Source organism: Volvox carteri (genome assembly GCF_000143455.1).
Source record: "Volvox carteri f. nagariensis unplaced genomic scaffold VOLCAscaffold_17, whole genome shotgun sequence".
Lineage (NCBI taxonomy): Eukaryota > Viridiplantae > Chlorophyta > Chlorophyceae > Chlamydomonadales > Volvocaceae > Volvox > Volvox carteri.
The window spans coordinates 393761-421426 of NW_003307560.1; the positions used below are offsets into that span (position 1 = coordinate 393761).

General features: G+C 53.6%; 5 protein-coding genes across 5 annotated transcripts in view; 3 read left to right on the forward strand and 2 right to left on the reverse strand.

The window, feature by feature from the left end:
* VOLCADRAFT_90489 (uncharacterized protein) overlaps positions 1-2366 on the forward strand; it is a gene marked incomplete at both ends in the record, with an annotated part of 6060 nt that extends 3694 nt beyond the window's left edge. The window contains 4 exons of the mRNA XM_002950001.1: positions 660-790; positions 1150-1211; positions 1484-1654; positions 2133-2366. Of these exons, the coding sequence (XP_002950047.1) occupies positions 660-790; positions 1150-1211; positions 1484-1654; positions 2133-2366 (598 nt within the window). The remainder of the gene's footprint in view (positions 1-659; positions 791-1149; positions 1212-1483; positions 1655-2132) is intronic.
* Positions 2367-2698: 332 nt separating this feature from the next.
* On the reverse strand, positions 2699-6319 carry VOLCADRAFT_104572 (uncharacterized protein). The gene is made up of 4 exons (XM_002950116.1): positions 6074-6319; positions 5060-5262; positions 4264-4296; positions 2699-3279 (listed from the first exon to the last, which is right to left on the reverse strand). Exons 1-4 carry the CDS (start codon positions 6267-6269, stop codon positions 3235-3237), a joined length of 477 nt encoding a protein of 158 aa, XP_002950162.1. The 5' UTR covers positions 6270-6319; the 3' UTR covers positions 2699-3234.
* Positions 6320-12208: 5889 nt separating this feature from the next.
* VOLCADRAFT_104574 (uncharacterized protein) lies at positions 12209-12910 on the forward strand (the record flags this gene model as incomplete). Its single annotated transcript, XM_002950002.1, has 3 exons — positions 12209-12301; positions 12407-12589; positions 12724-12910. Coding segments are annotated over 3 exons (462 nt in total), but the record flags the coding sequence as incomplete, so codon positions are not given.
* Positions 12911-13758: 848 nt separating this feature from the next.
* On the forward strand, positions 13759-15043 carry VOLCADRAFT_60073 (uncharacterized protein; the record flags this gene model as incomplete). The annotated part of the gene is made up of 3 exons (XM_002950003.1): positions 13759-13837; positions 14136-14188; positions 14954-15043. Coding segments are annotated over 3 exons (222 nt in total), but the record flags the coding sequence as incomplete, so codon positions are not given.
* Positions 15044-15664: 621 nt separating this feature from the next.
* On the reverse strand, positions 15665-26749 carry VOLCADRAFT_104575 (uncharacterized protein). The gene is made up of 10 exons (XM_002950117.1): positions 26728-26749; positions 24755-24798; positions 23726-23912; positions 22986-23127; positions 21829-21903; positions 21431-21489; positions 20438-20555; positions 19639-19701; positions 19315-19408; positions 15665-17213 (listed from the first exon to the last, which is right to left on the reverse strand). The coding sequence occupies exons 1-10, from the start codon at positions 26739-26741 to the stop codon at positions 16930-16932; spliced, it is 1080 nt and encodes a 359-aa protein (XP_002950163.1). The 5' UTR covers positions 26742-26749; the 3' UTR covers positions 15665-16929.
* Positions 26750-27666: the final 917 nt, after the last annotated feature.

The following is a 27666-nucleotide window of genomic DNA, read 5'->3' on the forward strand; positions in this document are numbered from 1 at the left end:
CGGGGGAAGGGAGAGGAGGGGGGAAGGGGTAGGGAGGGGGGAAGGGAGGGGAGGGGGAAAGGGCAGGGGTAGGGGGAAAGGGCAGGGGAGGGGGAAAGGGCAGGGGAGGGGGGAAGGGAAGGAGGGTCAACAGCGGGTCGGCGCACCGGACTGAACCAGGAGCGGGACCTCCGACCTTGTCCCTAAGCAAGGGTAGCATGAAGGTGTGTATGCATGTGTGCATGTGCGAGCCTGCTACACGCGACACGTTGGAGTATCGTGGGGTGTTTTGGTGTATTGACCCCCCCTGGTGTTGACTTCCCCAAGCCCGCCCACACTTCCAAACTATCCCGTTCACACCCCCAAACCCCCACCCGCCAATCCACGCCCTCGACTACCGCAGTCGCGCCCCCTTGACACCGGTAGGGCCCTGGTACCCCCTCTTCCCCTCTTCCCCTCTTCCCCTCTTCCCCTCTTCCCCTCTTCCCCTCTTCCCCTCTTCCCCTCTTCCCCTCTTCCCCTCTTCCCCTCTTCCCCTCTTCCCCTCTTCCCCTCTTCCCCTCTTCCCCTCTTCCCCTCTTCCCCTCTTCCCCTCTTCCCCTCTTCCCCTCTTCCCCTCTTCCCCTCTTCCCCTCTCCCCCAACGTCCTGAATCTGGCGGTCACGTCACGTCACGTCCAGGTTGGAGGCCGCCAGTGGGGTTTTCACGGAGGTCCAGCCCGGGTCCTTCGTGTTCAATGACGCGGACTACAGCCGCAATGTACAAGTAGGCAGTAGTGGGGGTGTACTGGAGGAAGAGGCATTGGGCGGCGGTGGGGTAGAGTGCGGTATGTGTGTATGTATGTATGTGTGAACGTGTGTACAATTGTGTGTGTATGTGTGTCGTAGGGGGGGACTTAAACCTGCACACGTTTTTCGACCTGTTAATGCTGCTGCAGGCGGGTTGGGGGCTGGAGGTGAAGTGGCCCCTGCGCGGATAGCAGGCCTTAGCCTGCTCACGTCAATACTCACTTTTTGACTAAAAGAGCGCTGAATGTGAACACCGATTTCAAACGTGAATTGCTCACATTTCCCAGCTCCTCATCTTCATGGGGGGAGGTCCCTCTCCCTCCCGCTCTTGCGGCCCGGGCCCCCATGACCTCCTTTTCCATCAACCCCGTTTCCCCCGCAGGAGGATGGCAGCGCAGGGGAGTGGGAGCAGAGCCTCTGGGTGCTGACGCAGGTTGCATGTTGGTGTGTTGGTGTGTTTATGTGTGTGTGTGTGTGTATGTTCTGGCCCATACACACATACACACTAAAGCTATCTTGCATCATCCCCCTCCCCCTCCCCGTTCCCGCCCGAATGATCAGCTCCCCATAAACTTCCTTCCCCCCCACACACATACAGGCATACACACGCACTCGAATACGGAGTTATCTTGCAGTTTACCACCATCTGCATTTCCCTCATCGCGACTCAGATCATTAACATACACACACACGCGCGCGCTACCTGTGCACGGCAGGTGATGTCCACCAACCCATCCCGGGGGCTGGCGGTGGTGGACGCCGGTACTAAGGCAGTGTCGCTAGACAGCGGGCCACCGCAGCTGCCGCGCAGCTTCACAGAGATGTACGGCGTGACGTTAGAGTACGTCAGCGGCGGTGACGAGCATGGGAAGCTGCTGTGGCCGCAGGTCCGTCGGCGGGATGTACGTGCGACCTTGGCGGTACGGCAACGGACTAGGGGATGGATACGTGAGGCAACAGCTAATAACTTAAAACTGCGGCACGGCAGCAGCAGCAGCAGCAGTAGCAATAGCGGCTGCTGCTATGGTTGCTAGTGCTGCAGACTCTTTAATTTCCATTTACTGCCTTAGCGATATTCGTTGTCAGCTCCCTCCGTATTGATAAATTGATGTTTTTGGTTGGTTGGATCCATTCCCGACTCTCCTTGAGCTCTTCTCTTGTGCGTGGGCGACAGTTTAAGTCGAACCGGCAAAAGCAGTTGATACACAAGTGTTTGACTTCCACATACATGGTGTGGATTTCACGAACGAATCGCAAGGGCGGATTAAGACTTTCTGCTGCTGTTGCTGCTGCTGCTGCTGCGTCTGCCGCTTTACAAAAGCAGCAGACGCTTTATCACTTAACACAAAACCTTGGTGGCCGCAGGGCGCCTACCAGCTGCCCCCGCAGCTACCCCCCGTGGGAGCAATGCTTAAGCTGCAACCGGGGCACTGTGATCCAACCGTCAATCTGTACGACTGGATTGTTGCCGTACGGTCCGAGAATCGGCTTGGTGGAAACGCCGCCGCCGTCGCTGGCGGCGGAGACGACCGGGATGATGACGGGGTGATGACGGTGGTCGCGGTTTGGCCCGTCCGGGGCCGCGGCCCTGGACAATGATTAGTCCGGTTGCCGTTCTCCTAGCTGTATGTTTCTCTATGTATGTAATTGCTTGAGGAGGAGGAGGAGGAGGAGGAGGAGGAAAAGGGAGGCGAGTGAGGTTCCCTGCGGGCGCGAGTAAAGGGAGGAGGAGGACACTGCTGAAAATGCGACGATAGTGGTCCCCTCCATCTTTCTCTTCTCCACCATTCTTGAGGGGTAGGGGATGTCGACTCAACACCACCCGGGGGGGGACTGGGCGGGCCAGGAAGGGCCGGGGTGGCGCCTGCTGACGAGGGGCTGGTCATCGAGGCTTGTGCCAGCGTGTGTGTGTGTGTGTGGAGATGGGGGGGATGGGAGGAAGGTTTGCACGACAACACAGCTTGCTGCTGTAGAATCCAGTAGACTCCGGTAGCGGTGTGAGGTGATATCAGCGGCCTAATGCCTAATGCGGATCCACGACTCCACGCAAATGCAAATATATAAGTAGGTATAACTGCAAAACAAGGGATTAAAATCCGAGAGCACATATCCCTTGGGACGGGGAAGTCCCAAAGGCGGAGCTCGCAATGGCACAATTGATTAGGCTGGTCAATTCTTGTATACATACACACGTACGGAAGTGTCACAAACGTACACACACGTACGGAAGTGCCGTATCATTCCTTACAAAGCGGTCGTATGTAGGACACCGTACGTAAGACACCCGTGTTCACGAAACATTTAAAAGGGATACAGACGGAGAGATTTAACGCATCAGGACATTCTAACATCTTAAAATTAACTAAGGTATTCATTAAATGCACGAATTCATGTACGATATCTGGCGCTGAACCTCCACCGCGCGCGTCATTACACCAGCCCAGGGCGCGATGTCCTCCTAGTGCCCTCACCTCTTGTGAGCCCCTAGGTGTTCGTACTGAACCACCTGAACCTCAGTCGATGAGGGGCAGGGAGAGGGGGGAGGGGGAGCACCACCCGCGATGCAAAGGCGCTACTCCCTGTACTTAATGCCATCAGCACCACCCAACCATTACCCAACTACACCACCACCACCACCACCACCAGCGGCAGTGTAGAAGCCGAAGAGAGACTCCCCCGGTATACCCCCTGTAACGCGAGCATCATCACCATCCGCATGCGGGCCTTACCATCATCACGGCCAACCCACCCTCCACCGTCACCCTCCAACCCCTTTTGGAGGCGTCAGATGTCCTCGCTGGGGACCCAACCTCCCTGTCATTGCTTGGATCTTGTCAAGAAACTCAAGAGGCTCATCCCAACCCATCCTGAGAAGTCCAGACTTCCCCTTGACTCTTCATTTTTGTGCGGCCCTGATTGATTGCAGCAGCTTAATGTCATAACCCATCCCACCCCAGTCACCGTCCACAAAGATCATACACAGCTGACCAGCAGCTAGGCCAGCACAGTCCAACAAGTAAAAGCACAGCAGTAATGGTAATAGCAGTAGTAGTGGTAATAGCAGTAGTAGCAGTAATAGCAGTAGCAGTAGTAATGGTAGCAGTAGCAGGATACAAAACGACGGAGCGTGAGGGGATCAGCTCCACACTCAACAGCAGCAACCGTTCTTTAACAGTCAGCGTGTTGATTCCTTGTTTGTATCCAGATTCGGTCGGGTCGGGTCGGGTTGTTTACGTTTCTGCTGCCCATGCAAGCCTTCCCACACCAGCAGTGGACAGGAAATATACCGCCACATCATCACCACCACCGCCACAGCAGCACCAGCACCAGCACCAGCACCAGACTTATCATCAATATCATGTATTCGTGGAAGGCCTGATTAGGCTATAGCCGTCCAACAAGCGGCAACGAGCAGGAGAACATTCCTCTCACGTGACAAACATTGCTTTTCTCAAGACGGGGACCGTTTCCTAAACAGGAAGAGGTAGGCGCCCACCGCCACCAGTGCCAGGACGCCGGACAGCGCGATCTGCGGATCACCCGGATGGCAGGTGGGGAAGGGGGAGAGGGTTGCTGTTGTTGTTGTTGTTGTTGTTGGTGGTGTTGGTGTTGGTGGTGGTGGTGGTGGATAGGTTGGGGTTAGGGACCGGACGGCCAAAGGGGGCCAGAGCCCTACGTGATTACCGCTTCTCTAGTGGGGTAGGGTGAGGTGAGGTGAAGTATGGTAGTAGGTAAAACGTTACACGGGCTCGCGATCTGGCAAGATACGGCAGGTAGCGCCCCTCGTTCTCACTGCTGTGCAATTGCATGGCAATACACGACGGCTGTGTCGCCACGTCCTCGACCACGTCGTGTCTCCGCCGGGGCCGCTGCCGCCTGGGCCTCCTCCTCCTCCCACCCCTCCCCTCCTCCTCCTATCCCTAGCCGCATCACAGCTTTCTTTCATCGCACTGTCCCGCCACCGTGCCCTTACCCACTCCCCCAAACCACTCCGGATTCCCAGCCCCCAGAGATACATACGCACACAATCGACAACAGGTCAGTCAACCGTATGCTTTCGTGGGAAAGGCTCGTTGCGCATCCGGGGGCCTTGCCGTCGCATCGGACGCGCTGTGGTAGCATGTGCTTTCGCTTTGTCCATCGGCACAGGGTAGGAACTAGTTCTTAGGGGTCTATCTAGTTGGGACTTTAGTTGGCCTCGGTAGCGATAGTTAGTTCTAGTCACCCGCCACCAAGCAGCCGCATGTTTCATCAACACATTAACACACACATACATACACATGCACACATACCAGCCTTGTTCCCGCCAGCAAGGCCCCCCCCAGCACCTCCTCCACCACCAGCAAGGCCCCCACCAGCAGCCGCTCAGCGCTGATGAGCAGCAGGGTCAAAAGCTGGGGTGCGGCCAGCAGCACGGCGCCAGCTGCGACTACCGTGTAGAGGCGCTGAGGGGTGTCCAGCCGGGACCAGGTGGCCGCAGCGGAGCGGAGGATTGCTGTAACGAGGCGGCGGCGGGGGTGTGTGTGTGTGCCGGGACCGGCAGCGGGAAGTGGGACCAGAATTTACAGTCATATGTGTAAAAAATCAAAAAGGGAAACAGTTGTAGGTGCACATCGGACGTCCTAGGACGGTGGAGTGGTCAAAGGCAGTGAGGCAATAGCAGAAATTGTACAAACGACATTTTGGGGGGGGGAGGTACAGATAGAAGAGAGGCCGTGCGTCTGTTCAGTGGATTGGAAGAAGAGGAGGAGGCGGTGGTTGCAGCGACGGAAAAAGGGAACAGCGATGCGAGGTAGCCAGGAGATAGGCTCGAGCAAAGCGGGGTAGCAACGGCGTGGGCTGATATCTTCGGCCATCGAACGGCGTGTGCGGAGGGAGCAGGATACCACCACGCGAGGTTAGTTGGGCTTACGTTTTGCAGACATGGACATGGACATGGACATGGTAACTAACACCGCGGTGGAGGGTGCAGACCCATGCGAGGTTTGGACACAGGGTTGCGAGTGCGGGTGTTGCATTGGTTGGCGAGAGGAGATGGAGGAATCGAAATAAGGAACGTCTGTTATGGAAGCATCCGTGAGTTAAAGACGTGGTTGAGCAGGCCAGAATCATAGTGAGATAGCCTTAGTAAGGAGCTGAAGGCTGTTAGGGTGTGGAGGCGTGGCGCAATGGATAGCGCACCAGACTTCTAATCTGGGGGTTGTGGGTTCGAGCCCCATCGTCTCCGATGATGAGATTAATTATCAATGAGAAGTGGTACTACGCACATATGTTATAATAGAGCTGAAGGCCTCACTGTACCTGACCTGACGTAAGGCGCCTATGGTCTTCATCATTGCGGGTTGGTTTCGGTTCCTGTGGTGCTTGTCCGTGAGCTGCAATCAAACGACTTTTTCTATATGAAGTTCGTGGAGGAACGGAATAAATTTGCTTCCAGGGCAATACAGGTTGCTGACTGTGAAGACGATGTGCCGATGTACCGAAACGAAGCATGAATTGCATAATGAACCAGATAATCACAAGTTAAGCCTCAGCCACAGCGTTATAAAATACATCACGAAGAGATGGAGGTCCAAGGTTCAGAGGCTCAGAAACAGAAGGACAGAAGGGCCTTGCATCAACGTATTCGGTTGTGGTAAAGCCTGGCGCTCTCCTTTATCTAGCTTGACCTACATTATTTTTCCTTAGAAGTACAGACACACTACATTCGCTTAATAGTTGGTCTGGAAAAGCGATCGGCTGCACATCGGATCATTCGTTTAAAACTGCTACAACACCATGCGCACCCTGCACACTCAACGCAGCGCCATTGCAGCTGATCGAAGCCGCTTAAGCGTCACTCCTCATGTAGTACAACGACAAATGCGTAAGGTAGGTGTCATCTTCATCGTGGCAATTTGCAGCGAAGGAGTGCGACGGTCTCGGCAAGCAGCTAAGCAAGCTTCTGAGGCGCACCGTGATGGTCCAAGAGAACTATCTATTCAGAAAATATGTATATAGTCTGCTTGGAAACCTTAATGAGAAGTCCAAACCTACCACTTGGCCCCATCCGCAGGTGCCCGCAGCTGTGAACATGCACCGAACGGTCTTTTGTCAAGCAGTTAAGCTTGATGCAGAGTTTCAAGCCTTGCTTGAGGGTGCTATGGCTCGCTCGTCGTGCTCTGTGGTGAGCTATGGCAGGACAAGGACGCGCTCCTTGCACGCGTCGCGCACCAACTCGCTCCCTGCTCTCATCTTGAAACGACCCCTGGTGAACCGCCTACGGTGAAACCCATCTTAGGAATTCTGGAAACCTGAAAAGTTGGGAATCGGATTAAGTCCTCCGCGCTACTACCGGTATTGCCGTTTCCTCTCGGCAGGACAGGCCCCAATCGATATACGTTTCCATGTTTCCCGTAAACACTAATCGTGAAATCCTACAATCCTCTATCAAATGACCATTTATCCAGCTTATCACCTCGAAACGGATACGCATGTGTACGCCGCCCCTAGGGCGACCGAGTTGGCATTATTGGCCTCAAGTTCGTGGAGGAAGGTCGCACGGAAGGCTGCCCAGTTATGGAGTCAGGTGGGGCCTAGAGCCGCCTAGTGCTTAATTACTGCAACCGCCACAACCACCCCAACCACCACTCGGACGACAACCCGCCGCAGCCTGGGAAACCCGCAACAACCTGAATGCAAGTCTTAATGCCTTCCTCAGTGCATATCAGCACGGCTCAGAGCTTCACCAATGTGTTCGTCTTTCTATTTAGTAGTTGCTTCCCCATTTTACTGTTTGTGAAGCAGACATCTGTTTTTTTATTCCCAGCCCTGTTTGTACTGAGCTGCTGCTGTCAACGGTGTTTCAGTGGCTCACTAATACTACTGCCGTTTCTGTTGCTGCTGCTGCTGCTGCTGCCTCATCCGTCCAGCCATTCGGTTGGGCTGCTACCTCCGTGATTACAAGCACGCAGACATCAAGGGAAGGGCCATCTTGGAGCTCGGCACTGGCATCGGTGAGAGAGACTCCTACCCTAGCAAGTCTTACTCGACAGAACACACGTCCTTCCAGGGTTCTTCACCCCGATTCGGGCCCGAACTTTTTTGAGATATTTCTGTTTTGCCCGAAAGGAAAATTAGTACGCCCCGGAGCATTCCGAACGGATTTGGGGCCTTTTAGAGCATCTTTTCGGGGACCCCACCGAAGCCTTTTGAAGGCGTTTTCGGAGAAAACCGAACGATATTTCAGCGTGAATTTGCATGTTTTCGGGCGCAGACGGGGCCTTGAAACCGGGCTTGACGTATAAGGCCCGCTTGGTCACCAGTCAAACAACAAGTACAAATGTGCATTGCGGCTGTTTCGCAGCTGTATCGCAGACATTTTCATACATCTAAGCATATCCATATGCCACATTTTCATACATCTAAGCATATGCATAGTTAAACATGCCCGAGTCAATTGATGATGAGCGCCCAACCAAGGTGCCCCGCATCTCCCTCGGGATTCGCGGCTTCGGCAAGCTCGAACCGCCTGTTTGCCTTCGATGTCAGCGAGCTTGACGTTTTGCAGAAAGAGTTTTCAGTTATGAAGTCTAAGATGGCCTTGCAGTTGGAGCTGGGCCGCACCTCCTGGGAGCGGGCCTGGGCTGGAATGCGTCAGTGGGTCCACTTCTTTCCACGCTTGGTTCAGTTGGTGTATGTCGCTTGTGTCCTGCCCACTCAAACAGCGTGTGTTGAGCGTGGCTTTAGTGTCCACCGCATTATCAAGAACAGGCTGCATAACCGGCTGGCTGTCCCGTCCATTGATTCCCTTCTGCGTGTTGGATTACTCGGTCCAACCGTGGATATGAAATGCCAACCCCTTGTGATTTAAAGCTGCTGAGGAGTATGTTGCAAAGAACCCGGATGGGCTCCTGCACCGTCTTGCCAAGGTGGGCGACTGTGTTCTGCCTGATGAGAGTGATGATGAGGGCATTGTGGGCAGTGAAATTGCTGAGGCCTATTATCCTTCTGATCACGAGGAGGTCGAGAGTGTGGCAAGTGATGAGGTGTACCCGTCTGAGGAGACGGATGATGATGTGGCAGGTGTGGTGGAGGCGATTGCTGCAGAGGTGGATGAGGAGCGGCGCCTCCTTGGATTTGGATAAAATCCTTGCCTGAACGATCGCTCCCAGGAGCTATGTTCCAAAATAAAGTCAAACACCTGTTAATTCAGCCGTCCTAGCATGTAACGATAGAATCCAGCTAAATGTTACCCCGAAAACCGCTTCAGACAGTTTCGGGGTACCCGAAAACACTCTCCGGCTGACAGGAAAATTTTCGGGGAGGGCCTCGAAAGGTTATTCAGAGGGTTTCGGACACGGCCGAAATTTTTGGGTACCCTGGTGAAGAACCCTGCGCCCTTCAGGCTCCCCCTTCATCACCATGCGAATCTGATTGAATCATCACCGTAACCATTACCATCACCATCACCATCACCACGTCTGATTACTTTACGAATTTGAATAACAGCCAAACCCAGCCATCCAATCACTATCCCGTCATACCTCAATCCCCGTCCCCCTTTTGATCATCTTCCCCACTTTCATCGTCTTCATCTGCAACAATTCTGGTATCCCGCGGCTCCCGTCACCCCCTACATACACACACGTGGACGTGCACGTGCATGCACGCGCATACATACGCACGCGCAGGTGTCGCCGGCCTCACCGCCGCCGCCTTCGGCGCCACGGTGTTGCTGACGGACCTCCCGGATGTGGTGCCGATTGCCTCCAAGAACCTGGCCAAGAACGCCGACCTGATCCGAGGTGCCGGTGGGGCGGCTCAGGTGGCGACTCTGGACTGGACTGCGCCCTCCCCGGAGCTGCTGGGAGTGGCCTGGGATTACGTAATTGGTACGAACTTCGACTGTGTAGCACAACGTTCGGGAGCATGGGGTAGTGGCGGGTCGGAAGGAGGGGAAGAAGAGGCGGCGAGGGAGGAGCGAGGGAAGGGATGGGCTCGTTCTGATGCTCTTTTACCTGTCCTCCTTTGTCCGCATCTGTGCTTGACCTTTGTTTCCTACCAGGCGATATGCGTTATGGCGTTGGATTTATTTCCAGACCTCAATACTCTTTTACCCGGATCATTGTTTGTGTTTTTTTATAGTTGCTGCTCCTTTTCAAGCCGTCCACGTTGCGGGTCAGGTCCCCCTCTCCCTCCCTTTCCCTCCCTACCTTTCCCTACCCCCCACATCACCGCCGTAGCGAACACAACCATCAATTGCAACCACTCAACCCAGCCCCCGTACCCCACAACACAGGATCTGATCTGGTGTACGACAACCAAAGCCCAGAAGTACTGGCTCCGCTGTTGCAGCGGCTCCTGACCGCCAACCCCCGCGCCGCCATCCTGCTGGCCCACGTGCACCGCTCCCAACAACTCGACGACCACATGACGGACGTGTTCTCGGCACACGGCTTGGAGATCTGCCTGGCGCCGCGGGACGGGGAAGACATGCCAGATCAGGACATTAGCATCATCGCTGTGCGCAGCAGCCGGTAGCGGGCGCGCGGAAGAGGAGAAGGCGAAGTAAACACACGTATGGCAGTTGGGCAGTTGGGGACTGAGGTGCGAGTCGGTGTCGTGTGGCTGAGAATTTAGGGGTATTGCGGATGGGTGTAGACGTGTAGCAATGTGCTACTGCGGAGCCCGACTCCGCAGGATCACAGGGCACCTGCCTTAGGGGAGGTGGTACGAGTGGTGAGGGCCTTGTGTACGGTGCTGCACACGGATAGGTGGGATTGGGACTGAGGGCTATTTGATGCTGAGTCGATGACTTGGGTGGTGGCGGGGGACAGCAGCTGAGATGTGTTTTGGAGGTTGAGGCTTGTTGGATCGTTTGTTGGATCGTTTTCAGCAGCAAAGTTCCCGTTCCGCGAAACGGAGTTAAACGGGTGCCGTAGATTTGTCCGGGCTCCGCATCGTTCAGATTACTTCAACTTCTAAGGAACTTGAAAATTGTCCCATTCGTATCTGCATAATGTGAGATACAGTCATGACCCGGACCACGGTACTGTTCGTAGTCGGTTGTTGGAAGGGGATTGGACAGTTTATTGCAGGTGGTTTGCACATTTTGCGTGTCGCAGGTCGCGAGCTACGAGCACATAGGTTATATGTTGCTAGTCTCGTTGAGTCCTGTTTCGTCTCGCGCTGTGCCGCGATGAGAGTCGTAACGCTTCTCCAGGCGGGAGGCGGGACGCGCGTGTTCCCCTCGGGGACAAGGAGGGGTAGAGGCTGTGGAGTGGGCTTGAGAGTGTGTATGGCTTTTTGCTCCTGTCATTCATTACCTGGGGGAAAAAGGTACGGAGGTTTTAAATGAGGTCTGGGTGATGGATTTCGCGGGGCAGGTCGGATATGGATATGCCAGTGTCTCTGCCAGTGTATGTGTCGCGTGAACGACATTCAGGTGTGACTCCTTGATGAAATGTGGGTCTTAAACTTACCGTTCGCATTGCGGCGGGCAAACAAGTGCGGTGGTGAGTTTTATGGGATTTTTGCCAAATGATACCTTCCCATATTCGTCCGACTGTTGTTCGACTAATGTGGAAAATTACCATTATGTGAGCTACCTCTGGCATCCGCTTTCGCGCAGCCTGTCTACACCATGCACCTGCCGTACACCATGAAAGTATAAGCAACCAGTAGGCCCAGTAGGTTGAGCAACCTGCATGTTGCAGGCTGCAACCCACGGAAGTCTTCGGCTACTGCAGATGTGAGATAACAAGATTCGCAGGGTGTCATAGTAGGACGTCCGGAGGGAATGGATTTTCTCCACGAAAAATACAGCGGGCTGTGAGATTGGCGTAACCAATAGCTGATCCGAGTGTCCGATTGGATTCTTGTGTTCATCAGCAGTATCTAACCACCTGCCCTGGGTGCATTATTGAGGCTTGCAACGAGCATCGCAAAATACTTTAAACTTCGGGGATTATGCACAGCTATAACATAAATACATGCATGGGTTGTAAGCCGGGCTGCCGCAGAGGACACCTCATATCAGTACAGCGGTTTGTACGAGCGTCTAGAAGTTGGCGGTCGGCCGGCAACTGTCAGCAAGTAGTGTCACTCATTAGCACGTATTTTAACGGGTTGGACGTTTGTTGCATGTTTGGAACATGAGCAGATTAATTGGGATTTTGCTCCTAGCATTTGTGGCCGTGGCTTCCGCGCAATTCGGCGGCCCAAAGCGACCCAAACCTAAAGCTCCAGCAAACAAAAATGACATGAAATATATTAGATGCCAAGTCTGTGAGGCGATGGCGAAGGAGACCCGGCTCATAATGAAGGACCTTGGCGAACTTGCAGGCGCGAAAAAGGTGGGAACTTTAGGAAGAACATTGCGTCGCGATAACTCGGAAGACTCACAATAATGTTGGTGCTCGTAGATCAGCGAGGCGGACATCCTAGAAAGACTCGAAAAGATGTGCAACCCCGACCAGAATGCAGGCGATTGGATCACCCAGTATGACATTGTGGAGCAAGGGACCAGCTTAGAATTAAAAGACACGGACATGGTGGGTGATATACTATGGGACCGGTCTGGAGCTACCGGGTAAAGTGGGGTCAACCGCCCGCCGGCCCCCGCCCGCCCCAACCCTAATCCGAACTTCCCAACGCAGATTGGCAGATGCAAGTCCGAGTGCCGAACAATAGCAAGGGCTTGCGAGCTCATTACTGAGGATATTGATTTGACGGATTTGAGCGCTATGCTCTACAAGGGCAAAAAGCGTGCAGCTATCACGAACTGGCTATGCTACGACGCCACAGATGCATGCAGCAGGAAGCCGCCGCCCTTTTCAGCGGTAAGGTGTCCAGAACATTCCTCAGGCATACGCGGTGCTGCACCTTCGTAGGTGCGCCCACAATCGGCACCGCGAGTGACGTGCGTGTGGTATTGGGTCGTGGATCTCCACACACACCGTCGTGCACCGCGCAGGGTCAGCGTGTGGATGAGGTCCATGAACCGTTGGATGAAGACGAGGTTCGGAACACGCGGATGATGAGGGACATGGAGGCTATGGGCCTGTCGGGCAGTTTATACAACACAGACACGTTGAGTGAGGAGCTTGAGGAGATGCAGGATGTGTACGGGGACGACCCGGACTTTGCGCAAGCACTCAAAGGTGAGTGGCATGAGCAGGGAATTGGAAGGCCTTCGGTTGGATATGTGCCATGTTTGGTACCCTAATCATTTTACCGTGGCGCGCAGAAACGGGGATGGACAGCTACGTCAAACGAACGGCGCCAGTTGAGGAGCCAGCAAGTGGGGACGACGGTACGGCCTCGACGGCCAGCGCTACGGTGGCGAAGCTCCAGGATACTGCGGCAAAGGCAGCTGGCAGTATTCTGGATGGGGCGACGAAGCTTGTAGAGGGGGCGAAAAGCTTTATGGGAAAACTGCTCGGCAGCAGCAAGCAGGACGGAAAAGGCAGCGAATTGTGATAGCCTTTGAGCTGAGTTTAATTAGAGTATCCATATGGTTAAGTTTGTTGCACCTTCTCTCAAGGACGGCTTAATGTGACGGTGGTAATCAAGAATGTGATTGCTCCGTAACCACTATTCGTACACGTGGATTTGTAAGTCAATCGACCACCTTGCAGAGGTTGCATTCGTCGATGGTGTAAAGCCAATGAAGTTGTAGTCGAGCTTGCTTATGCGGGACACAGCTGCTTGGCCAAACTGTTGAATACGATAGTTTTCCAGCTGCAAATTCAACCGTAACAGTTCAAGAAGCAAAAACGCTTCTCAGTTTGTTAGGCTTGTCTCCATTTAGTCAATTGCATCAAAGTAGTTCTGCAGAGTTATCAGCAGAGGTATGGCAGACGCCGGCGTGTCCACTGGCGTCACAAAGGTTTGTTGTAAGCTTTGAGCAGTAACCTAAATGAGAGACCTGTCTAGATGAGTTCTTGTTGTGATCGTTGATCATGATGCCGCGCCATGCTCCGGTCGATGGTTGCGCCATGCGCGAGGACAGACGCCGGCTGAGTTTCTGAAAGCTATCAAAGGCAAACCCGTGCTAGTCAAGCTCAATTCCGGAGTTGACTATCGAGGTACGCCCTTCCGGCGCGCTTTGGGTTATGCCTGTCAAATTCGCAGCTCTGTCGGAACCAGCATAGCCCTTGCATGGCTGTGGCAGGATTGATGCCCCCCACATGCTGCAGCAGTCTCTCGCCTTACGCAGCGCTTATGATCACTAGCCTAGGGTAGCGCCTCGCCTGGTATCACAGCAGCCGTGTAGGCGCGTGGCCACGCGCATGTGTCCTGTGCGGTAAACATGGACCGCACAGCGCTGCGCCCGTCCGCTTCCCGTATCCAAAAGCCCCTTTTTAATTGCGGTGGGATGTGCAGGGATACTAGCTTGCCTGGACGGGTACATGAACATTGCTATGGAGCAGACTGAGGTGCGGTGGGATGTGTGGGATGATCCAGGTCATAGCCCTCATAGATTGCACGCAGCAAAAAGGCAACACGGGCAAATAACTGTTCCCAGGGCAACAGGCCTAGTCACCATGGCCTTGGCGTAAATACAGAGTATGGAGACGCATGGGCGCTGCTCGTGTGCTGGACATGTGCTCATCATGGGAGTCTGAGTGAGTCTGAGGAACACGCGAAGTGTATAGCACCTGAACTGGACACTGGGTCCAGCCGTCCCTCGCCGGGCAGGCTCAAGAATATGGGGGTTGGAGGCCACAGCTTAGCAAGGAGGCCTCAGGATTCCTGGAGCCCTGAAGACCTGAGGAGGTCGCAGATCGGGGCTTGACCTGCCATCTGCTGAGATCGGCCACTATGGGCGATACGGGAAATACGACGCCGGCCTGCCCGCTACGACTCTGTGGCCGCGTGGTGGCTGTTTTTGGTGGTTTCATCTGAATCGCGCGCATCACTTTCACCACCACGTCGTCGTCATCCACCGCAGCGGCCGTGTCGTATACCCATCATATGCAGGGCGGATTCCTGGGGGCATACTTGGGGGTTCAAGCCATCGGTTTCGTTGGTGTTGAATGCTCTGGCGAATCTAGTCTGCCTCGAGAAGAAGAACCTGTCGCGAAGAAGCAGAAGGCCCTTCTGTCGTGTCCTGACTGTTGTGTGGTGGTCATCTATGTCCAGATGTGAGGTGTGAGCTGTTGCATCCACCCGCTCTCTCCCCTGCTGTGGGGTTTGTGCAGGAGTACGTCAATGGGCAACTCAAAAACAAGTACGGAGACGCCTTCATTCGGGGCAATAACGGTACGCCAATTACTACTGCTGGGTCATGACGCCATTCGCATTTCGGATTTCCTGCCTATCTGCTTGCGTGCGAGTGTGCTTGCTTGCTTGTGGACTTCCCTGCACATCTCAGGGGCCAGGCAGTTCTTCCCGGAGCTCTCCACCCGACTTCGCTCCCTGTGCTGGGAGAGAACGGCATCCTAGCATCGGCTGTGTGATCAAATCAAATAGCAATAAGGCCCTTTCAAGGGCATCTTTCCGGCCTGCATGCTCCTCGCTCTCCCTTTCTCTCTCCCTTTCTCTCTCCCTGTGCTGCTCCCGCGTTTCTCCCGACCCGCTGCCATCCGCGTATATACATATTTCCGTTCACTGTCGTCGAGACTCACGTGTCTTCCTTTACTCCAATCGACTCGCAAGGACTTCAGTTCAGTTGACTTTGCTTCTTGCACAGTTGTCGTAATGCTTCTTCCTCTGCAACTCCCGGCCCCTGTGCCCCTGACCTCTGCCGTACAGTGCTGTACATCAGCGCGCTGAATAAGTCGTGATGATGATGACGATGGAAAGTCCACATGATGACGCGAACATGTGGATGATATTGCTGATATGGAAATTGGACGCACCACCACCATCGCCACTGCTACTGCTACTGCTACTGCTACCAGGGGCGGCCTCGGGGATGTCAGTCGGGGTGGAGTGCCACCGTTTTCCAGCCGGTCGCAACAGCAGCTGCAGTCAATTGCACGGCAGCTATTGTGCTTTCCGTTGCAGTTTTCGCAACTGGCTGGGCACTGGGCTCGCCACGTGGTGCTGTTTGTGACGGTCCGTGCCCTTTTCCACGCTAGCTTGCTAGGAACGAAACCCACCATCACCACCACCACGACCACGATTAAGTACCTGGGACGCCCTGCGGCAGTCAGTAGCCGCAGGGTGGGAGCGCAGTCTTTTAGGGGCGTCATGGGAAGGAAATGGCCGGACGGGTGGAAAGAGTGCGCACGGCACTGGCGAACGCGTTGTTGAGGAAGGGGCAACTTTAAGGAAACACTTGCTGCAACGGCATAGATGCAATTGTAAGAGCGGCCGGCCTGGTGCGCCTGGTGCACGTGCACGTGCGTCGTTGTAGGTAAGGTAGTTTATACTCTTCATGGCTGATCGATAGCATGGTGGTGTGTTCTTGGGGAATATATCCTGTGGCTGGCGAGTGCTATTGTGGAAGCGGCTGTGGGAGCTGTCGTGATGCTCAGCGACACATCAGGTGATGTCCGGTTGATTGTTCTAACCCAAGCATCACTGGCCTGGAAATGCTTATTACACTTCGACTTGTCTAAAATGACATATCGCTCTACATGACATATCGCGATGAGCAGCGCATAAATGCATATAACGTCTAGGCGGCCTGTAGGGAGAAAAATAATGCCAACCAACCTGCAAAGTAGTACACAAGATCACAGCCGGCTATTCATTCCTGTTTTCATTCTCCCTTCGCGCGTGTCGTTTAAACTAAGACTCGAATCAACGCCATAACGGAGCAACGCATAACACCAAGGCGCCTGTGAACGGCACATGGCCTAATCCGGGGAATCACGTTCATGCCCCAACACGGAGAAGCCTTACGAAGTTTTCCGAATCACTACAACCTTTTCCACTAATTTGTACGAGCTTTTTACGGACAATATTACCAATATATACGAAGCCCCAGTCCGCCATACGGACCTTGCAAACACACACAGGGCAACAACACGCCTTCATGGTGTGTGCCCATGAGATAAAAAATAAACCCCGAACAGGCGAATGCACCAGCAGCAGCTCGTAATCGCCCGCCGTCAACAGGTCTGCACACCGTAAATCCTGGTACCGTTGGATAAAAACGCAGGCTCGCATTATTCAGGTTCTCACGAACATTCAGCAGGCCGTAACTTGAATACACCCTGGTCGTCCATTACAGCTCGTACGACACCTTGAACGCGGATACGGTCACTGCCGTACCCTGACCGAAGAGCCGCAGGGACAGGTCATCCGTGACGGATGCGTTACGTCTGGGATCTGCCTGCCAGGATCGCGGCAGGACGTAGACCTCCCTTGAGGTGGTGGGGGCGGTGGGGTTGAGGTTGAGCAGGCCGGAGGTAGCCAGGGGGGAGGAAGGAGGGGCGTTCAGGTCGGTGCCGTCGAGCAGCGTGAAGCATCCGAAACCTGGCGACGGACATGACAGGGTTCGTGCGGGGCCTTCAAAGGTATGTGGAGAGGCGCGGTGGACGGGAGGAGGGCTTCATCCACCTCAAGCTCTCGGTGAATGAAGCCGTACAGCGGATTGGACACGCGCGGGGACAGTGAGACGAGGTGGGGTAGGTGCATGGGAGACAGCGCGGGTTCCCCGGTCCTCTCCTCATTCTATCTACTTAACGTCGTGTCTCGTGCTCGTGGGGGTGTGATCGCCCTCCTCTCCCTCCTCTCTCTGGGAACGCTTTGCTCAATAATCTTGCGTAGCCTTGCCTGTCTCTTCCTGCAGTTCTCGACTACAACGCTCTATATTTTATCGCTAGTTCTTCTTAATAATGTCTTGCCGCGTCACGTTGACATTTTTTCGGGCGTCACATCCTGGTCGATTTGCGTCATGTGGACCTCTGTAACCGCCTTATGCTCGGCCACTACTTCACACTGCACATCTTCCTGGCTTCTGGGATTTGCATTTTACCGTGTTTTCTCTTTTATTCAATAACACCGCGCTTCGGCCCCGGCCGCAGCGCCTCTTGTTACTATAATTGTGTCTCAGTCCGAGCATGCTCGTCCATTTTCCATCCAACATCTGGATACTTGCCCACCTTTTAGGTGGGCAAGCCAACATCTTTTAGGTGGGCAAGCCAACACCTTTTAGGTGGGCCAGCCAACACCTTTTAGGTGGGCCAGCCAACACCTTTTAGGTGGGCAACCTTTTAGGTGGGCCAGCCAACACCTTTTAGGTGGGCCAGCCAACACCTTTTAGGTGGGCCAGCCAACACCTTTTAGGTGGGCCAGCCAACACCTTTTAGGTGGGCAAGCCAACCAGAATCATGGTTTAAAAAATAATTTGAGGTATCAATGCTGGAAGTGGACTGCAACCCTCTAATATTGCGGATTTATACGTAAAAGGAAGCGGCAAAGTTCATAGTGCCCGCTCTGAAAGGGAAAACTGATGTTTTGTTGATAATACTGGATTCACATGCTACGTTACGTTGCGAAAACTTTTTTGGAAAAGTGGGCCTGAAAAAGTCACCCAGTTCACATGGGACACTACGACGACGTTGTGTTCGTTGGCGCGAGCTGTGTAAACCATCTCCATTTTATGTCTTTCAATGGCCAAAACTTCAGCACATCCCCTTAGAATCGCAATATATAATTGACGGGTTATTGGCAGCCCTGCCTACAGCAATGGCACTGCATCCCGCGCGAGCCGCGATGGCGTTTGCCCTAGCGGCCGCTATGGATGTAATTTTTGACAACCTTGAGGATATGTTCAATTCTCAATGGCAGTGCTTGCGCGTTTGGGCCGACGCGGCGCGGCCCATGCCGCCGGAAGTGCGGCCGACTTGCCATTTCGCGGATGGCTTCAGCCCTGATACTACAATGGGTTACATATTGGCTATGTAAGGGGTCGTGCGCGGGCGAGCAACACGAGCGGCGTTGTCCTTGTTCATTTTCCAAAATAAACTGCAGCGGTGTGACTAGAAATTCGGTCGGAGTGCAAAGCGCGCACAATTTGTCAAATATGTGGTCTTTATAAGCGATTGGGCTTGGCTGTTTGTTATAACTCGCGAAATTGGCGACGCAATTCAGGTAACGGTACGAGGGGTCGAAATTCACCCCCCCCCCCCCGGGTCACTTTAGACTTTTCGTCCACTTTACCGGTAACGTACCGTTACCATGTCCGAACCGACCACTTTTCCCAAAAAGTCTTAACGTAACGTAGCATGTGAACTGGCTATAAGTCATCTCCTTTATGGTTCCCTTAATTCGTGCCTGAAGAGGAAGCTTGCCTCTATTTCAAATCTTGGTAAAGGCCTATCATTACATTACCAGGCTGGGAAAGACGGCTTATTGTCTCTATATCTTAATGAACATGTTCAAACGAGTCGCAGTAAAATCATAAGTTTTTGTGTAAAAATTTCAGATGCAATAACATAAGAAAGTTAATAATAAACCTAAATAAAGGGTAAGAATTAGTTAAGTTATAAAGGTTATCAATGGTAAATAACCAGTTGGCAAACGAAATGAGCAGTACACTGCATTTTGCCGACTGTTCACAGTCGAATCATGCTTAAATTCTTATACGCAGTTAGTACGCGCGCACCAAGCTGGAACGAAGTCGGCATGATGACCTCATCCGCACCCCCGAGATCAAGCAAGGCCCTCATTCCGCTTGGCCGGGTGCCCAGACGACCGACCTGCAGCGTATGTGTATGCATGTATCTATGTATGTCAATCTGGAACACTGCTTCAGACAATAAACAGGTATAAAAACTAGTACAGACTAGTACACCCTATAACGAAATCCCCTTTTCTCCCCCCTTTTTCACCCGGTTGCCATCCACGTACACGGACTCGTCTCCCTCCCCTCCCTCCCCTCCCTCCCCTCCCTCCCCTCCCTCCCCTCTCCCCCCCCAAGAAGACGCACCGAATGCTTCATTTTGCCGTCCACCCACCACTCGTACACATTCTTACTCGGGTCGTACTTGATCTACGGGGGGTGGGGAGGGGGCTCATGAGGGCCGAGCGGGGGAAGATGGCGCCTAGGTGACCTCCTCTAGCGCAGCAGCTGGTTGGACGGGCTGGTGATGCGGTAAGGGGACACCGCGGAAAGAGTGTCAGAATGGGGTTGCCGTACATTGGCGCCGTCCGTCCACATGGCGGATGATACGACAGGCCTACTCAACACGCATAAGGCTCCTGTAAAAATTAATGTACGGTATATTATGATGCGTGTCCTCCTAAATCATGTCTCACATCACATCATCATCATCATCGTCGTATCTGTTGTTGCGTGAAATGGCAGAGCCCGGGAAATGACAGGGCCCATTCGATGTCCGTACGTACAGTGCAGATGCACTGCATCTACGGCATCACGGTTAGTACGGAAGCTCCGTGCCCCGGGCCGTTTCCGGCCTTAGGCCATCCAAATGCTCGTTTACTTCAGCAGAGTTAAGTGGGATGTAGACGTCCATAGTAGAATCTAATCATGTTGTGCTCCCGTGGTCGAGTTCGAGGGCTCTTTCCTCGTGCTCACCACCACCATCACCATCCTCTTCACCACTACCAACCATCACCATCCCATCCCCATCACCGTCATCGCCACCATCACCGTCATCGCCACCATCACCGTCATCGCCACCATCACCGTCATCGCCACCATACATCGTGGTTGTCGAGGAGAGGAACGACTGCTGTCGGGGCGGTGAGCTGGAGAAGGCACCCACCTGGAGGTCATGAACCTGCGAGGGACTTGTACGACCGGCGATCTTCCGTGCATACGTAAAAGCCCCGTATTCGTACGAAGCATTACGGATGAACGGTAGGCGCTCATACAAGGACCAGCTGCAGGGTTGTCGTGTGCGCATGCAGCGTGCGTGCGTGCGGGTGAAAGCCACGCAAAAAGGTGAGGGCAAGGGCGAGGAAGGGGAAAAAGGGAACAATTGAAGAATGCGCATCTTCGATATGGGAGGAGCCTCGCAGGGGGGTGTTGCTGATAGCGCCGGCAGGGAATCTTACCGGTGATCCCAGTGAGATGCAGCAACAACGACGACGACCCGGCAGTGTGTCTAAATACGGCATGTACGGCACATACAGCATGCACGGCACGGTGGTTGGGATAGGAGTGGAATACTCGTGAAGGAGAGAAACACGATGGGCCCACTGAGGCCGACAGCATCTATCACAACAGGCGAGTCTATTACGGCTACATCCCGGCTGAGGCTGCAGCCTCCGCGCGAGCGGCGGGTAAGTGCGTGGTTCCCCGTGCGGTGTGTAGCAGCGGACTAACCCGCCACGAAGTGAAGATACCCGGCGGGCAGTAGTCGGGTACCCGGCATTGCAGACTTACACCTTCACACCGCGTTTCTACACATCTCCTGATGACGGCATGTGCGTGTGTGTGTGTATGTGTGTGTGTGTGTGCGTGTGTGTGCGTGTGTGTGCGTGTGTGTGTGTATGTGTGTCTCCTGAATGACTACTCATGCAGTCATGCTGCGTACTGCCTGTAATCGAATCCCCAACGGGACATGCGTGAGGAGCGCCGCGGGGCGAGTGAAGCGGAAGATCGGGAGGCACACGCGGCAGCAACCGCAGTACCACACGTGCAGGCTCAGATGATGACGGGGCAGGGTATGTAGGTGCAGGGCAGAGCCATGCCAGGCTATGGTGCAGCTGCACCTCGTCCGCCCATCCAGCCCAACCCACCACCCATCACGCACATGCCCTTGTTGGTGATGATGAAGTCAGAGACCAGCATCGTACCAAAGTCGATGAAGTTCTGCAGAGGGTCGGCAGCAACAGCGGCCGCGGCCGCGGCAGGGTGGCGGACGGCCGATTAGATGCAGGATCAGGAGCAGCGCAAGCAGCATTGTCCGCAGGGTCACCAGCTGCTTAGCAACGAGGTCGAGCTTGGAGTTTGGCATATGGAAGGGGTTCTTCCAAGGCCAGCGACCTTTGCCACCTGCCAAAATGATCTCTGTCTGTCGAAGTCAATAATATGCCGTACAGCACGGGACGAAGCACATAAGTTCGTTTAAAATTGTGCCGACCACGTGCATAACTATAAGCTCATTACCCTTCTCCCACCTACTAGCCATCCGGTTCTGATAAACCTCACCATAGCGCAGGCTCCCAGTCGCATGTCATCCTGAGCGTTGACCACATTGTACGGCACGGTGCTGGGAACGGTTACCTGCGGTTGACCAGCCTGCCGTCAGTCAATGCGTCAGCCCAAGATACCTTGAGAGGCCATGTACGACAAGTTAAACCTTGATGCGCCAAGCAAAATGGTTAAAAGATCACCCAACCATTAATATGATAATTGCTTGCGTGGCAGGTGCACATTCAGGTATACGCGGTGGTCAGCAAAGGCAGTTAGTGACCGGGCAGCCTTCGTTCCGGTTTCAGTCGTGACAGGAATGGCACGGATGGCTAGGTGAGTCCTGTTTTAATTTTGGTAGCTGCCTGGCGGCTGGCCGTACGGCTTTGTGCCCTCCAACTCAGGAGTGACAAACCTTCCGACAGTCCCTGTCCTTCGGTACTCTGCACTGATGGCTGTATGTCAAGCGGGCAAGGAAGCATAGCTTTGCATGTATAACACACGTACACACACATCGCTTTGCATGTTTGGTGTGAAATGCTTCGTGTCTCATTCAGGGCTGGCTCATCCATCAGTCAGCCACCGTTGCCTGGTTTTGCCCATAACACGTGGATAACTCCTTACACACATACGTACGTACGTATGTGTGTGTGTGTGTTGCACCTCGGTTGCGTAACCCGTTACCCGAGATGTAACGAGTACCCACACGGGCCAGCAGAGTACCCACAAGAGCCTCATGAGAGCCACAAGTAGGTAAAGGGCATACTACATAACATTTATACAAATATATTAATGTAGGTGCAGACTAACATATACAGTAGGCAGGCGGTTGGTAAAGATTAAGGCCTGACGTCTGCACCCGGATCATCCATGTTCAAATCTGCCCACTGATTCCTTGGTGATCAGTTCGGAGCTAGACCTTATTTTTATGTATGGTGAAGGACGTGATTATAATAACTTGCGAGCTAACCAGGAACTAAGTTGAGGCGCCGAAATTCCGCTAGATTTGATTGGGTGCCGGTGGTGAGTTGCTGAACCCAACGGTCGGATGGGGTGAATAGATTAGGGTGCCAGTCTCGCAGGGGAGAGCAGGAAACTGCCTCGGGAAAGGGGCCCGCTGGTGAAGCTATACCACCCTGTAACAACATACATACATACACACATAGAACCCACACCTTGGCGCTGATTTGGGTCGAGTAGACCAGCTTGCGGATTCCCGGAACGACCTTGATGGGGGCTGTGATGGCAAGATGCTTTACGTGATCCAGAGTGGCGAAGGAAGACGTGGTCGTGGCTGGAGTGGGCGGTATGGAGGCGCTGCACACACACACAATCATCATCATCATCATCATCATCAGGAGCAGCAGCAACAGAAGGGTTTATGCGCGCGCTGTCAGGCGTGTACGTATGCACAAAAGCAAGCATACACTTGCATTACATTTACGTCACCACGGGGGAGGGCTCCTTGTAAACTGTCTACGTTTGGTTATGTGTGCTTGCGAATGGTTGCGTACAACCCCAGCGGCACTCCGCGACTCCCAGTGACTGATGTCACTACGACGAGTAAGGACGTAGCGACTGAGGGAGTGCTGATGAAACCTAGCTATCACGACGGCGTGGGTGGGTCGGAGCCGATCATTCAAATAACAATATAAATCTGCATCACGCACGGCGGTGCCGGGTGGCGGTGAGCAGTGGCTCGGTGAGTCGCTACGGCTGCTGTGGACAGTGGCGCAGAAGAGGCTCTTTTACGGATGTAGTAGCTGCCGTCGTAGCTGCACACACACCATCAAATACAAATACGCGCGAAAGCGCATTCCCAGCAGCAGGTCGAGAGGCGTTTCCGTCGGCCAAATGCCCCAGTGTACGATCCGTTGTAAACTTTCCTTCCCCCCCCCGCATTGCGCTTGCTTACGTATGAGGGACCTGGGTGAACGTGGTTCCAGAGCTACTTTCCGTGATGTTGGCGTTATTGAAGCCCATCCACCAGCCGAGCAATGCGCTGCCATCCGGCTGGCTGGAGGGCCTCAGGGTCAGGTTGCTGGGTGCACCTGGGGTCCAGGACAGGAGGACCTGCTCTAAAGGTCTGGCCGCCCTGCCACCTGCAATCCAAACAGGGGCGCCCAGGGATATTGTATATTGGCTACATATCATACACGAGTATTGAGTCTGGGCACGGCTGGAGAAAGGAGTTAGAGCGCTACCGAACAAGAGCAAAACTTATACCAGCTTACGTCGTACAGGCACTTGCCTAAATGGTATGGCATCGGAGCCACTACCGTACAGCTACGGCAGCGCATTCCTTTTATTTTAGGCAGAGACGGGTAGAACCGTACAGAACCGAGTGAGGCGGGGTGCGACAAGGCTGTGTCGGCTTCCTGGAAGCCGGAAAAAGGATGGGGACCCCTTTCATCCGTACAGGTCCATCGCTTTGCCATACGTGCGCAAACTGCTGGGCTGTCTCGCTGTGCAGGGAGCGGTCGGGGAAGCCAACGCACTCTGAAAGAGCAGTCCGTAAGTCGACAGCGTTACAAGCCCTGAGGGCCGCGTTACGAGGGCAGTCACCAATGCCAACACACCTTGCAAATGCAGTTAGGGAAGCCGACTCTGTAACAATGAGATGGTCGCGCAAATTGCTTGTTCGATTGTCCTTTAATGAAAGACACGGCATCGTGTAACCGAGATATAGCGCGAAAAACCGTTTATGGAGACCGGCAAAACTTGTTTGTACTCATACGATGTTTGTCAGCTATAGGAGATGCAGAAGGCTTTACAGCTGGGCGAGATATTGTGCTCGGTAATTTCACACGGACACCCGGCACACGGGAACACGGACACATGGACGTGTGGCCAATCCTAGGGAGCGCTTCGCGCTGGTGCCCCGCCCAAAAAGCCGAGTGGAGCAGGCCTTCCGACTTGGGACGCGGTGACACATACGACTTACTGCCGCCTCGTGTGCGGCGGGAGACTGGACTCGCGAGCGGAGGACTGCAGGTAGAGGTGTCGGGATGACCGCAGGGGGCGGCATCGGTCCTATCCTGCACGGGTTCTGCACCCCTCCGTGAATAGTAAGTACATCCCCGCGCGGCAAAAGCTCGCACTGGTTGCGAAGGGCTTTCCGTGGATGCGGCACGCGGGCCTTGTGTCTTACCCGGGCACGGCCTTTTGTCCACTGCCCTGGCTCTCCTCTTGGTTTCGGAGAGCCTTTCCGGAACCATTTTTACAAGGTGTTTCCACTTGTCCGAACACTATCTTCGGTACACTATGTGCTAGTGTGGACTTAGTGTGACGGTGTTTCCACTAGCGGCACTAAGGAGCGCCGAAACCAAAATTGTTTTCGTATTTTGAACGTTTTAGCGCCAGGGATCAATTGCTGATAATTGTCAAGGTCTGTAAGAATTCGCGTATTTAAGATCCGCTGCGGCGCAGCCTGCGTCATTATGTCTGCCATGAAGTCCGCATGGTGCATTGGCAACGTCCGGCCAGCGGAGGAAGGCAAACTAGCGGTATATGTTTGCTGAACGTTATTGAAGGAGGGCTCCATTGCAAAATGGCGGTGTTCTGAGGCTGTCGGTGTTGGGCGTGCGCAAGTCAACGCGGCGTTTGCAGGAAGGAAAAAAGATAGCTGCTTACGTCTAAAGTCTATGGTCAGAAGGGACAATCCAGCTCATAAAAGTTGCCCGCCAAATAGTTAGTGCTAGGTACTAAAGTTAATGGCAGGTCTGAGGTCCAATTAACTTTAGTGTGCGCTAGTGTGGACTTAGTGTACGGGGTGTTTCCACTAGGCCTTACGGTTCTCCGCCAGGAGTGCCCCAACCTCCAATTTGTTTGATGAATATTTTCTACTATCATTAGTAGTATCAATATATGCATTTAGAACTGCCAGAGACGAGTCCAGGACGAAGAACATTCAAACTTAGTGTTAGTGTTCGGCCAAGTGGAAACACCCTGTTAGTTTAGTCGTTCCAGTTGATGGATTGAGATTCGCACGCTGGATTGGTGGCGATTGCTGAACCCTCGCTGGATTGGTGGCGACCTCCGTCTCTACGGATGTTCGGGTGAATGGATGAGGAGAGATCCTAGAAGGCAGGATCAACCGCCTTGGACTTCCAGTTCGGATATGGCGTAGTACAGTGTGTTGTAATGGTGGATGGTGCTGTATGGTGTGATAAATCGTAAGAAATGACAATGTGTTCAAGTGGCCCAGAAGCCTCCCATTCTAGTAACAAAACAATCCAATTCAATTCAATCTCGTTCCATTGCGTGATATTCGTGGATTTTTTCATTCCGCAGTGCTTGACCTTCCTGGGGAGTGTGTCCCGTGCTCACGTCCCAAGGGGGAAGGGTGTATACAAAGCGGCACCCAAAGTGTTCGATGCCGCTGTCACGCGCCAATGTCGGCGCGTACAACGCGAGCGAGTACACCGCGCCCGCCCCGTTTACAGGTCTCTTGGTTCGTTCAGCTGGGTAGCCAAGCCTTTGATTACCCGTATTCACGACCGTAGTCAGCTGCAGGATCGGTAAGGTGTTCGCGGATCAACCAGCCCTGCAGCAGATTATAACTGCCAGCACAGCTACCAGGGTTGCTGAGCTGAATAATCCTAGGGGTCTGAAGGGCACGGGCGCGACGTACTGCCACTCTGGCACACGGCGCGAATGTTTAGGTACCTTGGGGGTACCTGCATCCTTCCGTCGTGAAAACGTGACATGCCTATAATTTCGTGACTTTCCGTGTACACGCGAGCAGTTTGCGACCAGGAATGAAATACCGCAAGACCGCAACACAGGCGTGTTTCTTTGTAAGCAATGGAGCAATACGAAATCTCGCGCTAGCTACCGCAGTACACTGCGATGCGAATGGTTATAGTTTTTCCCCTTGCAATTAACAGCAAAGATTGTGGACGAAAAGATGCCTACCTGATACGGCCCATATTGCGGCGACCACTAGTGCAGCCAGGTACTTTTCCATGTCGCGCTATCTGCAGTGCATCGGATGGCAGGAGCGGCTTTTGAAGACGCTATAGGAAGCTACAAGGACGAATCAGAAATCCTTTCACAACAATACAAGCAATACTCAGTAGATAATGGCCATGCAGACCTGATGACGGTCCGTTTTCCGGAAAAGCCTACAAAGGTAGTGCCGCTGCTCGCCGTTCACGCTTACTATCCTGCCCAGCGCACTAAGGAGTTAAGTTGATAGGATTATCTTGCCATCAATTCAGGAATGTTTTTTTAATGAAAACTCAGTATGAGGAATAATGGGCATAAGGGACTGGTGCCGTAAGGTGCCGTGCACTGTTCGGCTTCTCCCCCAGCCACTGAGGTTGTAGTGTACCTTAATTCGCTCCACGATATCAATCCAAATAATTTATTAGATTTAGACGGTGATAACAGCCACATTGACTCGGCAGCACGGTCACGGCCTTGCTGAAACGCCGATTCGTGTTCCTTTTTTAGGAAGGCGTGTCGGCGAATGGCGGCGGAACGCGGGAGCTTGTTAACCGTTCACTAGGAAATGAATATCCACTGAATATCTTAGATAGTAGATTCATATGGGACGAACTTCATGAAGGAATATCTCCAAAAACTGTTTTATTGCGGAAACTGTGTGTGTGTGTGTGTGTGTGGTTGTTGCAGCGGGCTCCAGACTCACGAAGAGTAGAGCCAACTGGCCAGCTGGCCGTGCACTGCACATGAGACGAACATGACAAACAAAACTCCCACCCAAATGAGACAACGCAAGTCGTCTAAACAGCCAAAAGGGCATTCAAAGGGAAGGCTCAGAAACTGTCATTTGTTCCATATATCTACCAGGTGCAGTCACGTTACTGCGGAAAATGTAAAAGCCTAGTACGG

Bases quoted from the DNA above. Each gene is read 5' to 3' on its own strand.
- VOLCADRAFT_104572 (XM_002950116.1), bottom strand. From the start codon at position 6,269: ATGCAATTCATGCTTCGTTTCGGTACATCGGCACATCGTCTTCACAGT. The intron at 4,297-5,059 runs GTATGTGTGCAT...GGTGATCCGCAG, and splicing joins TGCTGGCGGGAACAAGGCTG to ATCGCGCTGTCCGGCGTCCT. The intron at 3,280-4,263 runs GTGGGCGCCTAC...TCATCGACTGAG, and splicing joins GCGTCCTGGCACTGGTGGCG to GTTCAGGTGGTTCAGTACGA.
- VOLCADRAFT_104575 (XM_002950117.1), bottom strand. The intron at 19,702-20,437 runs GTGGGTGCCTTC...CACCCCCCGTAG, and splicing joins CGCAGGTTCATGACCTCCAG to ATCAAGTACGACCCGAGTAA. The intron at 17,214-19,314 runs GTGCGCGCGTAC...ATACCTTTGAAG, and splicing joins GCCGACTTCGTTCCAGCTTG to GCCCCGCACGAACCCTGTCA.